General features: G+C 37.3%; 1 protein-coding gene across 5 annotated transcripts in view; it reads left to right on the top strand.

Annotated features, from left to right (window-relative positions):
* Window positions 1-13,861, top strand: part of SKA3 (spindle and kinetochore associated complex subunit 3) — a 26,000-nt gene continuing 12,139 nt past the window's right edge. The window contains exons 1-9 of one of the 5 annotated variants that reach the window (XM_026108851.2): window positions 2-316; window positions 4,440-4,504; window positions 5,382-5,547; window positions 7,023-7,455; window positions 10,802-10,902; window positions 11,672-11,853; window positions 12,049-12,261; window positions 12,443-12,561; window positions 13,450-13,844. In XM_026108851.2, the coding sequence (XP_025964636.1) occupies window positions 214-316; window positions 4,440-4,504; window positions 5,382-5,547; window positions 7,023-7,455; window positions 10,802-10,902; window positions 11,672-11,853; window positions 12,049-12,261; window positions 12,443-12,561; window positions 13,450-13,483 (1,416 nt within the window). In that variant the 5' untranslated portion in view covers window positions 2-213 and the 3' untranslated portion in view covers window positions 13,484-13,844. Of the gene's footprint in view, window positions 317-4,439; window positions 4,505-5,381; window positions 5,548-7,022; window positions 7,456-10,801; window positions 10,903-11,668; window positions 11,854-12,048; window positions 12,262-12,442; window positions 12,562-13,449; window positions 13,845-13,861 lie in introns of those variants that run through there. The other 4 variants (XM_026108850.2, XM_026108847.2, XM_026108849.2 and 1 more) reach the window with 4 other exon arrangements.

The following is a 13,861-nucleotide window of genomic DNA, read 5'->3' on the forward strand; positions in this document are numbered from 1 at the left end:
CCCAATGGGGTGCGAGATGCCCGCAGGTTCGAAGCTGGTGGCGGCGCGCGGGTAACGACCTGGTGGGGGATGCGCGCGGCGGCGCCGATCCTCGCACAGCCGTTAACGGCCGCTCGCGGGCGCCGCGCTTAGCGGCGGGCTCCGCGGCGGCTGCCGGGTAGTGCTAGCACTGTCCCCCCTCGGTCTCTCTGCCGCCTTCCTTCCTCGCGAGCGATGGACGTGTCGAGGGGCTTCTTCGGGAAGCTGCGCGTTTTAGCCCTCACGCTGGAGAAGGAGGCGAAGCAGCTCGAGCGGGCTCTGCGTAGGGAGGACGCAGGTAAGCGCCGCTTCCCTCCCTCCCTCCCTCCCGGGCGTCGCCGTCTCGCCCCTGGCATGGCCGTAAATCCTGCGGTGCCTGCGGTTGCTTCGAAGCGCTTTGTAGCTGCCCTAGAAGCGGGGGGGGGGGGCGGGAAATAGCGATTCAGCCGTCTGCACGCTTGATTTTAAAACGTATTTCATCTTGTTCCTTCACGTTGCAATCACGAACGCTAAAAGCACTGCATGTTATTAGGCTAAGGTGTCTTCCCCACACTCTTTAGTAGTCCTAGTTGCTTCTGGTCGCTGTCTGTTATTTTACTTGGATGCTGTACGTCACTTGAACAGTAACTTGTTTAGTTTTTTTTGTTTACTTGTTTTAGAGCATCATCAGCCTTTATCAAACGTTCATCATATATACTTGTATCCCAGTAAAGTAGACTTTGTAAAGAGGTTTGAAGGAGGGGGAAAAAAGGTAGTCTGGCAGCTGCTGGAGAAGGAGGAGCACTTCTCATAGTACATGTAACAGCACAAGTGCAAAATACCAAATTGCTTGTTAGCTCTAAGATGCATCAAAATCCTATTTGTAATAGATTTGTTGTCTGTTTCTTTGTTTGAATTTTCTTCCTGCAATGGTTTGGATTTTTCCCTTTTCGTAAGCTCTCACGTGTAGATTTATTTGTTATTCCCTGGCAATCCTGCACACCTTTGCACTTAGCTTTACATTCTTCAGTTGAACTAGACATCAAATAAAACTAACACTGATCACATCTAGCTAAAAAAGACACCTTCTCTTTCCCACTCTCTGTTCCCCTCCCTCCTTTTTTTTAATGTCTGGTTTTTCTCTTTCTAATCAGCTCACAAATGGTCCTGCCTTCCTGGACTTCTGTGTGTCTTCTCCTTACCCAGGTGTTGTCTAAGGAAGAGCACACATCTCTCTCACCTCCTTAGCTGGTGGCTCTGACTTCTCCAAGGAAAAAGAGGCCCAGTACTGACTGTGATGTGGATTCATCTGGCAGAGAAACTGCACCTTTCTTGGCATTCTGTTGCACAGAATAACGGGAGGAAGAAGTAGAAGTTTTTACCCAGCCACAATATATCCAAGACACGATGCACCCAAATCCCAGCCTTTGGCCTTGTTTGTCATATTCCTGTCCTTAGATTGCTTCTAGAGAGGAGGAAAAACTTGGGAGAGAAGAGGGAAAAGGAGAGATGAAATCCAGGGAATTCTCACTGCCTCCCTGGAGAGTATATTCTGCTGCACTGCTCTCCCAGCTGCAGAACTGCTGTTCTCTTTGTGGGGATGTTGTAATCTCCATAGCGTATACTACCAACTTGCAGGTTATTTATTAATTCCTGTCCTGCTTTTTAAAACTGGAGAAGACATGCTTGACTTTTTAATGGTAATGGGAAAACACAGTGTGAATACTGTATTTTTAGCAGCCTTTACAGATAAAATACAGTAATTGCAAATAAGAACATTTCTGTGTGACTAAAGAATTCTTCATAGATCATGTTTTAGGAGCTTGTGAGGTAGTGTATCCCTTCTCAAAATGGGAAGGGAAACCTCCAGGATGGGGTGGGAAGTATGATATACACAGGGGATGAATACTAGCAGCCTGAAGGAAATCCATTAACCCACTGAGAAACTGAGTTTCTTCTGTAGCGATGGGGACTGCTGTGCCCTGCTCCCACCTGGCAGGGACCGTTCTCTGGACTGTTCACCAACAATCATGCAGGATGAAAGCATCCAAGTGTTTCTTTCGCAGCTTCTCTGAGTCTCCTTCTTTCTGATATTCCTCCTGTAGGGCATGAGGAGCTGGAGAATATCCCCAAATAGCACTTCCTGAAAATAGGAGGGCAGAACGTAATTTGAGCTAACTTTCATATTTTTATTTAAGATAGCTATTAGAATATTTTGTCGTGAATTCTTGTATCCACACAGTAAATTTCTTAATGTGTTTGGGAGAAAACCCCCCGAAGAAGTAATGACAGAACCATACTTCAACTCAGTCACCCTCTTCAAAGAACTAGTAACAAAAATATCAGAAATGGAAATAGAATCTTTGAAAGTGAATTAAAACAGTTACCAAAGTAGTTATGGTTTTGTTCATATTCAGTTCCTTTAAATAACGTATTCCCGATGAGGCATACTTATTTTGCGAACTTGCAATTCGTAAATTAAATTATATTCTGCTTTTAACTTCAAGTGAGCACTGTACTCTTCTGCATCTTCATTTTTTTTGTTCTTTTTATTTTGTGCTGTTCTTACTACACCTTTCTCCAAGGCTGGATTTGATGACTTTGCTGGCTTGCAGAGCATCTCCATAGCACTTACTTACAATCAAACAAATAAATTAGGGAGGGAAATAAAGACTCTTGTTTCTTTAAAATGCATTTTCCATTAGATTTAGCTTAAGGAAAGTTCTTTCAGCTGAATGGGCTAAACTCTTATATGGAAGGAGGTATCACCTTAATCAAAATTCTTTTTTTTTTTTTTTTTTTTTTTCTCCAACTTTCATTTTGGCTTGCTTAATGCTTGAGGATATCTTTCATTGAGAACATTATTTCTCCATCTCATTTGTTTATAAAATGCCTATGACTGCTTTTCAGCACTGTTTGTGTCAGTGCTTGGTTCAACCAAAGAATTTTACTTGCTTCTGGCTTTGTCGAACATGAGTACTGCAACTGCTTTCCTGTGTATTGTTGCTCCTATCACTTCACCCATACAACCAGAATTAACTACTGCAGTCTTTCTTGGTTTGGGTTTTTTTTTTTTTTTTTTTGGTTTGGAGGTTTTGTTTTGTTTTTTAAGCTTTGATAGCTTTATTCTGCTTAAAAACGTCCATGAATCTGCACTACTTTAAGGGGAAATCTAGGTGGTACTTGTTCCTAATCTTCACTTAGAATTTGGTTTCCTTTGCGTTTCTTCTTTGATGGGTAGCAAACTGGCTGGACCAGGTTCAGTGTGCAGTAGTCAACGCTTGAAGTCCGATTGGCAGCCTCGGCACTGGAAGGCAGGGTGCCATTTAGACCTTAAGGATCTGGAGAAATGGGCTGATGGAAACTTCCTGAAGTCCAACAAAGACAAAGTCTTGCCCCTGGGCCAGAACAATCGCATGCATGAGTTGGAGCTGGGGACCGGCTGGCTGGGTAGAAACTTTGCAGAAAAAGATCTGCGATCCTGGTCAGCTAACTTGGGATAACCACAGAGGGCTGTGTTAGGAAGATACTAGCCAGCGGTTAGAGGAAAGTTGTTATTCTCACCTAGTTGGCACTCATGAGGCTGCATACGGAATACAATATCTGGGTTTGTGTCCTTCTAGAACAAGAAAGTGTGTACAGGCTGGCATGGGTCCAGAGAAGGCAGGCCACAAGGGTTGGGGGGTTGGAGCTCACAAGGTACAAGGGGACAGTGAGGGGACTGGGCTTTTTCGGTCTGGAAAAAAGGCATCTGAGGAGGCTCTAATGGCAGTCTTCAACCGTGTGGAGGGAGGTTACAGAAAAGTTGGAGCCAGAGTGGATTTATCACTGTATGTTTTCTTGTCTTTGCCTTGCTGTATCTTGTCACATAGCTGGGTTTTTTTGTTTTATATTACTTATTTGCATTAACCTTGATTTCTAGTGAAATAAGTAATGTCTGCTTTTGACTGCTGCATGTTTAAGTGTCCAGTACAGTACTAGTATCTGCCTGCATGCAAACAAGTCAGGAGAATTCAGCTTTTTGCTGATATGTTTCAGCGGTGTCTTATCACTCACCTCCCCCCCCCCCCCGGTTTTTTAATTTCAAATTCAAACTCTGTAATCAGTTAAAATCTAACATAAATAATCCTTTACTGTCTTGGGCCCTACCTATTGTAGCAACATCTGACATACATTACTTTTTACAGTATTAGCTGGGACAGTAAAATGGAAGTCTGTGCAGTTTTGTCTGTGTAGTTTAACATCCTGTGCAAATTGCAGTCTAATGCTGCACGAGGTACCTGATATACGGTATAAGCTAGTTCTTCATTTTCTCTATCTTGACTCTCCATCTCTATCATGTGACTGTAGGAGATTACACAATGAAATAGTATGTACTGGCATGCTAAAATAAAAATCCTCCTTTTTCTTTCAAAACCTTTTTATGTGAATCTGCATATCAGACTATGAAGATGAATCTCCAGTAAGAGTCTTACACGACCTGCACTGTGAAGTCAGAACTCTGAAGGTAATGTCTTAAGTTGTCTTGAAAAATTGTTGGGAGGAGAGGGGTTCCATAAACTTATAGTTATACTCTAAATAGTATGCCACTATAAAATGTCAGTAGTCAACAGTTCTGACCCTAATTTGCATTTGTTTACCTGTAAGTCCTCATAGTGCTTCTGGAAGTACTCAGCAGTGCCCAAGAAAGTTTTGTGTGATTTGCAGTACACTTAGCTGCACTTGTTAGTTTGCAATCAGTGTTGTCACTGCTCAGGTAAGTAGGGGATGATGGTGACAAGGAAGCTGTAGCTGTCCCAGTTCATAGGTTTAGGGGACTAGGATTCAGGAGAAGCTGTTCTCTAGAGAAGACTTATACCTGTGTTGGTTCAACGACTAGCATTTAGAATAAAGCAGATCTTCACAGAAAGTTCCGTATCTTCAGCCAAACTTGTGAAGAATGCTCTCTACTTTTTGTCATTAATAGAAGTAGGAAGAATAGGCTAGAGGAACGGGCATGTATATGGGTAAGCGAGAGAGAAGCTAGAGTATCAGTTTGAGGTTTATCGTCTGTCTCCACTAATTCCTTGTATCCGAGCAGTGAAATTCGAAAATAATTATGCAAGTTTTTTTTTTAATGGAGTAAAAATACATATTTTTGAAAGATTACTAACATGTAGTTACACTGTGAACTGTCCTCTTTGTTTAATTTCTATAAACGTTTGTATATTCATGCCCTATATATTCCTGATACTTTGTAACCTAGTTTTCAGGTATAGACAAGACCTAAATTTTCTTCCCTATCCTCATATGAATTGAAGTTCAATAGCTATTCTCAGAAAACTTCACATATAAAGAAGGTGATTTGAAAACCCATATCTCTGTCTTCCCCCCCACCTCAAAAGGGAGATGTTAACACCAGTCTCGATAAGAGTTGCTCTGAAAGGCAAGAAATTCATGACTTTATGAAGGCGAGTGAAATACTGATGCAAAGAAATGCAGCAGATCTTGGAAAAATAAGAGAGCTGTTCCAGAAATATGGCTATAAACCACCTGTCAAAGACTCCACAGGTAATACTTCTTTTTTGTCTTGAGTAATACGTACGTTTAGAAAACATGTTAGCAAATGTGTTTTAATAACTCGGAGAATTACCGCGTTTCAGCTTCTTGTGCATGAGAGACTATGGTAGATCTATCTAAATGACTTCATTTTCATATGTAGTTACTCCATTAACTTAAACTACCATAAGGGAAGTTTTAAGTTAATGTGTTTTATACCGTAAGTGGGACGAGATAAACACATACAAGGCTTAGGTGACACATGGTAACCCATGAAGCTCTAGTAGGTTGATCGCTGGGGGTGGGATTCATTAATCCAGTTATAAAGTGCAAACTCTGCAGTGTGATAACACCAGTTGAGTCAAAGGAGTCCAAAATAATATTACTGTCTGTACTACAGATACCACTGTCTGACTCGAGGGCCCAGTCAGTCTTTAAGATGCCTTTCTCAGGGCATGCCTTAACCTTCGCCTGAACGTTATCCAGTAATAACACAAAACAAAATTGTGGCCATGGACCATATTCACCTGAGTGTTAAGCTGTTGCAAGTATTTTACAAAGATACGGCTGTAAGCAGAGTGCTCTAATTTTATAGTGCTTTCCCTTTCTTTGTCCACTTTTAGTGAAGACTCCAAATAGTGCTACAGGGTTAACTTTTTCAATATATATTTACTTTTTCAAGATACATTTAGTTTCAAAATATATCTGTTTACATAATACCGATATACACAGTACATAAGACGGTACTACCTCTGTCATTATTTAAAATTGCTTTTCTTTTGCTTCTTATGTTGTGTGGGGATTCACAGATGTTTTGGGCTGTTTTAGTTTGTCTAACTACAACAATGTATGAATTACACATTTGCTTATTTCTAGAGTGGGCTTTTCTGGTTATTTAAAAAACAGTTGTTTTTCAGGCACTTTTAGTTGCTGCTTCTTAACTTCAGTACTGATTTTCAGAAGAATGAGCATTCTAGTATTATATCTAACCTTTGCTCTTTCTCAAAAAACATTTTCATATGTGTATATATATGTATAAAACTTGTTTTCAATGCCCTTTATGTTGTACTTTTTAAATAAGCTTATATTCCTGCACTGAAATAAAAACAAGAAAAATATATAAGATCAGCACTTGCTGCATATTCCATTCAGGGAGGTGAATTCTATTAAAAATGGATTTGTGTAAAATTTTCAGTTTCATCGCTTTCCATCTATTGGTAAATATTATTTGTAGAAATTAATGTGTAACCTGTGTTATAAATATAGCTTAGTCTGAGATGAGCTTTTGATATCAGTTCTAACTTCAGTTTTAGCACTTTAAAGTGAAAAAAAGAATCTGTTTTATACCGTAATCAAGGAATCAAAAATTTTGAGTTTTGTTTGGGTGGGGGGGGAGGCAGGAAGGCAGCTCCCAATTTATAATATAAATTCCTAAAATTGAGACATTTGACTTTTTTTTGTTGTTGTTGTTAACTCTTCCCAAACAGATGAGGAAGAAGAGGAAGAGGAAGTTAATGGTCAATCAAAAGTGTCTGTCCAGAATAAGTCTGATCAAGAAAAAGTAGATGATGCGCCTCATCTTCCTGCTTGTACTGAGAAGCCACTGGTCCCCAGAGACCCTTTGCGTAACCCCCAGCTTTCTGATTTTGGTCTTTCACAGTATGCTTTCTCCAGGTCTTGGAGTGCAATGAATGGACAACACCCAACAAATGCACATCCAGAAAATTCAAAAAAGAGGACTCCTGTAAAAACACAGGCCCCCACTATTTTGCCCAAAACACCAAAATGTATGCTAAGGATGGATGACTATGAGTGTTTAACACCAAAACTTGAACATTTTGGCATTAGTGAACATACTATGTGTATGAATGAAGATTATACAATGGCACTTCTTCATAAAACTGCTCAGACAAGCAAAAAGTAAGTAAATTATTTAAGTTCAAATTTTTTCTCTCCCAAATTTTCTGTAGTTTCTTCTTGCTATGCTAATTTCTTGTTGCTATTGCCTGTTTTTCTTCTGCAAATTTCTTTTTTTTTTTTAATTGCCTTCTAGTCTGGTAGTCCTGTGTTTATATCCAACTCTCTGCATGTCTTTTCAGATTCTGTTTGCAGTGCCATATACTGATATGATACACATCTTGGATATACTCCTTCCCTTCGCTGTACCATCCTAAAAATCTCCCATACACAATCTATTTAAACTAGAAAAATGCAAAGTGTATCTATCATTTGCTTTCCCTATCCTCAGATTTAAAGTTTTTAAAAGCTGTAAGAATGTAGCACTGGAAGGAACTTCTGAGGCATTCAGTTAAATGCCTTATTGTAGAAAAACATTGTATTCTCTCTTTTACATTATCCAAAGCCACCTTACAGGTTCTTCTTGCTCCAGTCAGTCTACTTGTGTTGAAAAGACTGTTTCTGCTTTTCACTGTTCTAATAAAAATTAGAGAAAGGTTTTTAACCGTTGTAGCAGTAAGGGCTAGAACACCTTAACAGCAGCAGAAATATTTTTCTGTGCTTCTAAGATAATAAAAATAGATAATGCTTTTCAAATTACTGTTAGAAATGTACTCAATTACAACAGTTGACACTATTTAAGAGAAACCTACTGTTTTCCAGCTTAATATTTGGGTTTAGAGAAATTTAGCAGAAAAGAACCATAGTAAAAAGAATTTGTGGAAATAATAATTCTGCATTAAAAAAAAACAAAAACAAAAACTCTCATAGTTGCAATACAGATACTGTGGTGTGAAAATCTTCTGAGCAATGCCAAGTTCAGTGGTTTCCACCCACCAGGATCTAATTTATCATAATGGATAAACTTTGAGTGTCATTCTTTCTTTTCATTTTACGTTTTTAAAAAATAATTTAAGAAAGCCTTAAAAAAAAAGAGTAGGTTTTCTTTTGAAACAGTTTTTGAGATTTCTGAATAGTTTTGTAAGTTCTATAATATTTATAATGCTTTATAGTTTTGAAATTGTAATAACCAGGAAGCTGAATGAATCCTGAAAGATACTAATTCAGAATTGATCCATCTCAGAAAATACTCTAAAAATAATTTCAGCTTATTGAACAACTAAAGATCTTTTGATATCCATAGCTTTTTACATGTCTTTTACTTCATTTCCTATTGAACAATAACTGTTTTAAATAAGATCTTTGGCTTTAATTGTGACCACAATATATACATGGATACATCACAAATTTAGATTCCATTTCTGTGGCTTCTAGTGAAATGATTAGACTAGATATGTTTATAAACATTACACAAAACACACCAGCAGTCTTCACTACCCCTAATAATAAAGTTAAAATTCTGTAGAGAATTAAATATAACATGACTGCTCCTTATCACATCATCGTTAATCACCAAAATAGGTGGTCACACAAACAGTAACTGTGAATAAAGCTACACACTGATTCAGAATTAGGGGCGAGTGTGAGTGGTGATGATAGAAAGTCATTAGTGTTAAAAGGTGTTTAACAAGGTTTTAGCCTATTTACTTGCTTTGTTTATTTTGCAGCTTTCAGTTAGTGTTAGCTTACAGCTGATCTGAAACACTGAAACGATTTAGGGGCTTCTTGCCTCCAAAAAGCACTCATCCTACCTCTTAGTGAGAGGATACAGCTTGTTAAATGGGCAGAACACTAAGCTGGCAAAAAAGGAAGGTATTTTTTTTCCACTGGGTAGGGTCTGTCTGATCCTCTGGGAACAGGCACAAAACCCAGAACAAGTGATGTAGCCTTATCGCTGCAGCTTCCAGGTATGGAGGTGGAGAATGACGCTGACTTTCTTACAGTCCTGGCCTTTCATGTCCCTTGCTTGTGCCAGCTAGGTCTCATACCTAGCTAAAATCTGCCTTTCAGTTTTGTGAATTGTGTGAAAAAACGCTTTGAAAATCATCCCAAAGTCTTTAAAAATATTGGATCTCATCCCTGCCAACTGTTTGTTTTTAGCTTTTCTGTTCAGAAACAGGTGAAGAGAGTATTTTGTGCACACCTACTACAAAACAGAAACTAGAAGTAAACAAGAAAGAAAAGAGGGAAGTGTCTGCACAAAAGTACTTATTGTAATACTTGCTCTTCTACATATTAAAACTAAAAATAATACAATATCGGGTATTTATAATATTTCCAAGAAAAAAATGGCCTGAAAAGTGAGATGTTTTTTCCCTAACTCATTAAAAAAAGTAGCACCTCAAAAATCGAGGTGTGGTCATTTAAATAAAATATGCTGCTTCAAATAGATTTTTTTTTCCAGTTCAGGCTTCTTGTAAAGGAGGTTTAAATCTGGTTCTCAAAGTTTGGATAATCTTTTAAATATTTAAAAATGTTTTTTATATTTGCTTCTGTGTAGAGTTTAGGTAAAGCTTTCACTTTTTGCCTGGCATTATCTTTGGACTGCCTACACACACACCCTTCTTCTGCTAGAATGTATTGGACATGAAGTTTTATTCAAAATTCAGTTTTCAGTTTCAGATTTTGTGTAATTGATAGTCAGTGTTTTTTCAATCTGTAGCGGGCTAGTGATTAGCATGAGTAATCCCATTTAAACTTAAAACTGAGTTAAAAATTCTACAGTATTCAAAATAATGTTGGTAGATCTAAAGCCAAAAAACCCATCCCCTAGAATATTAAATGACATGATATGGGTCTTATAAGAGAGTTAAAAATTTGCTTTTGTCTGAAGATTACTTTTGTTTCTTCTATCAGTGGCGTGTTGGTAAACTATGATGGAAAGATTAGACAGAAACAGGTCTGTGTTCTCAGCTTGCCCACTTAATAGCATTTGTGGCCCAGTCAAGAAAATTCCCATACAATGCTAGACTTCTTGCAGTGCTTAGAGGTTTGAAACACCTGTGAAATCCAGTCACCGTGAGATGAGATTTTTCCACTGATTATCAATCTTCTTGTTAATTAGAATTTTGCCAGCAACAAGCAATTCAAAATAAAATGGACTGTCCCCGTAATACAGGTTTGAGCATCTGGGACAAGAAAGCTGAGCCTACCTTGGACTGCTTATTTGTTTAATGCCTTGGATTAAATTCTCTTTGGGTATTTGATAACATGTGGATGGACTGCAACATTTGCATACTACAAATTGTAGCAGTAGATTTGGAGATCATAGATTATTTGAGGAAAAGAATTTAGACTTGCTTGTTGATTGACAAATGCTAGCAAAGTGATCAAGTTGACAGTGTTCCTTTAACTGTGATTTCTTCATACCACTTGGGAGTTAATTGTGAGTTTTGGCATTTCACTTCAGCTTGCCTAAGAAAGACGATCATGAAGTGAATGTAGCAGAAATGACATCCAGGGAAATCATGGTTACTCCTGGGCCAAAAACAAAAGAGACTGATGGGAATGGTAAGTTAAAAATATGTAAAATAAATATACATAAGCAATTTTTACATACTGCAATTGTTAACTCTTTCTAAACTGCATTTGTTATAGATTGTTAATTCAGGCCCAGTTATTATTTGGATACTAAATGTTCAGAAAATTAGTAGGTACAAGAGTTGGTGGCTTCTGTCGGAAGTCTTTTGCTTCAGTGTAAATTGCTGTTTATTCTTCTACTGATATCCATCTAGAACTATGCAGAGGGATCAGTCACTTTGACTCCAACTTTTCCTCATTTATAATAAAAGCACTATTATGCCAACTTAGTCTTTTTTCCAAGAACATTCATCAGTTCTGTTTTAAAGCCAAAAAGTTAAAATAGGAAAGAAACTACTTTAGCAGAGGTTAACCAGACACTAACTTAGATCTTTCAAGAGAAACTCTGCAATTTCTTAGAGGGCAGATGTAATATATTCTCTTGAAGATAAATGAAGATCTCTGAACAAACGTTGACAATTGTGTATGTGAAAACTAAAGAAATGTTGATTTAAGCTGGGCTTTTTCAGTTATGCGCAATAGCGGGACTAGATTTTTGTTCTTGCTTTCATTGCTTTTAGAGAGTAATTCGGATGTTTCTCGGATGTTTCTTTATTATCAGCTAAAATGATACAGGTCTTGTAGTATAAGTAAATAAATCTATGGAAAGTTAATACACTTAGAAAACTGAACTGAGACACTGGAGCTTTTACCAGTTTATCCAACCATATTGCTTTTGTTTGTTTGTTTCCCCCAGCAGCTGATTGTATGGCTTCTCCTCAGATACCCATGTTCTGTACACCGGGTGTGAAAATCCCTTCCAGAACAGATAGTGTGGTATTATCAAAATCACCAGAGACAAATGAAATACTTCCTCCTAGTCATACAGGAACGCCACCACTTCCAGATTTTGAAACAAGATGGCTAAAAATAGAAACTAAGGTAGTAAATAACAATTACATACTTTTTTTTACATATTTTTAGCCTAATTAGAGACTTTAATATGTCAGATTGGAATACTTTTCCCATACTACTATTTTCTGTCATCGTAGAAAGTCTTTCTAATGGCAATCTTGTAAGAATATTTATTAAATACTTACGTAAAATAACTGAAGGTATTTTAAACCTTTTATGCAGCATGTAGAGCAGGGGGAAAAAACTGAATCAGTGACAGAAGATGATGCAATAAATAAGCTATACATAGAAGATAGCATTCCATCTGCTGTAAGCTCTGATGAATATCTTAAACATTTCGAAGACCCTTCTCCTCCCAAAATAAAGGACTATGAGCATTTAATTAATACTCCTCCACCACCAGAAATAACAAGAATACCAGATGATGTTCTACAGGTTAGTTAACTTTGTTTTGCAACAGTTTTAATATCAAAATAGTAATATTAAAAGGGCTTATTTCTATCAAGTTTTGTTCTTCAAAAAGAGTTCTGTCTTGCATTTTCAACTAAGTAACAACCATAATCCTGTTTTGAGTTCCTAGATAATTATTTTTATTCCTTCTTAATGTTTGCTGTAGATTCTGTCGAAGTATAATCAAAAAATAGACTCTTCTAAAGCCAAGAAGATGGAGACCAAAGCAGGAAATACTACAAGATTTGAAAGTGATTTCACAGATTATTGCAACAAAGAGAACAGGTATGATTAAATTTTAAGAATGTGGCTAACTGAGTTTGGAGGAGTTATGGAAGATGCTTTAGTGCACTTTAGAAATTCATGCAGTTGTTCGTTCTTCAGCTACCAGAATAATTCTGGGGTGACTAAATAATCAATCTTTGTCATACTATCTGACTGCCTTTATTGTAAAGAACAAATACTGTAATTGACTGTGTCTGAATCCTCCCAAGTTAAAAAGGAAATCAAATGGAGATAGAATTTTACTGTTTTATCTGTAGCCATATTTTGCTTTGTGGGAATCAAAGCCTCAGTGAATGCCTTAAGCCTTTTTCTGAATAAATTTGGGCAATAAAACTAAGGCATGAGTGAAAAATACATAAATGATGCAGTCAATTACATGGTCATTTTAACAAATACTGAGTTCTCTGAAATGCAAAACCAGTACTTTATAAACAGTATGTGAGGTGAAATTAGCGTACAGTAAGTATGAATAATCTTTGAATAATGGAAAGTAAGTTTAAAAAAAAAATGCAACAGAATTGAAAGAAGTTTTGTGACAACTTGATCAAGTACAGATATTTCTCAGGCTGACATTCCTGATTCATTGTAACGTATATTGTGCTCGTTGATTATCCGTTAAACTTGGCTTTGGTTCTTATTATTTGGGTAAGAGTGTGCATTTACGTAATAATCACAACAACCCAAAATGAGAAGATGAAAACTAGATATCTTAATTTGCCTGGAGTTGAGATCCATTTGAATAACCAAATAGAGCAAAGATCTTTTAGCTGACCCTATTTTTGTTGTCAGACAAGACACTAAAAACAAGTTTTCAAAGTTTGTTTATTCTGTTAATTCAAAATATGATTGAGATGTTACATTTATGAATTCTTCTGGGTATATTTGCAGAGGATATCCTGAATTTATCAAGCCAAATGTTTGAAATCAAGCTGGAGACCATGCTGGGCCTGTTTAATTGTAGCAAGTTCAGAAAGCAAAAGATAAAAAAATACCAGGGTAGGGGGAGTAGAAAACCATGTGAAGGAAGAAGGCCTTTCTGTGGAGAAAGCTTGATGTGGATCAACTTGTTAAAACTAACAACTTTGTGCTTAAAATTTTAATCAAAATTACTCATAAAAATATATTGTGTGTGTTGTTTTCAATACGTATATGCTTCAAAGAGGACTGGGGCCATGTACTGTATAGTACCTCTGTTGTTCAATTTTCTTGTTCATGTGTATGCTTGCATTTGCAATAGGCTGTAGAGAAGTGTAGTCAGGTTACAATAAAGGAGAAGTCCAGTATATTGCCTTAGAAAGTG

This window comes from Dromaius novaehollandiae, chromosome 1 (assembly GCF_036370855.1).
Source record: "Dromaius novaehollandiae isolate bDroNov1 chromosome 1, bDroNov1.hap1, whole genome shotgun sequence".
Classification (NCBI taxonomy): Eukaryota; Metazoa; Chordata; class Aves; order Casuariiformes; family Dromaiidae; genus Dromaius; species Dromaius novaehollandiae.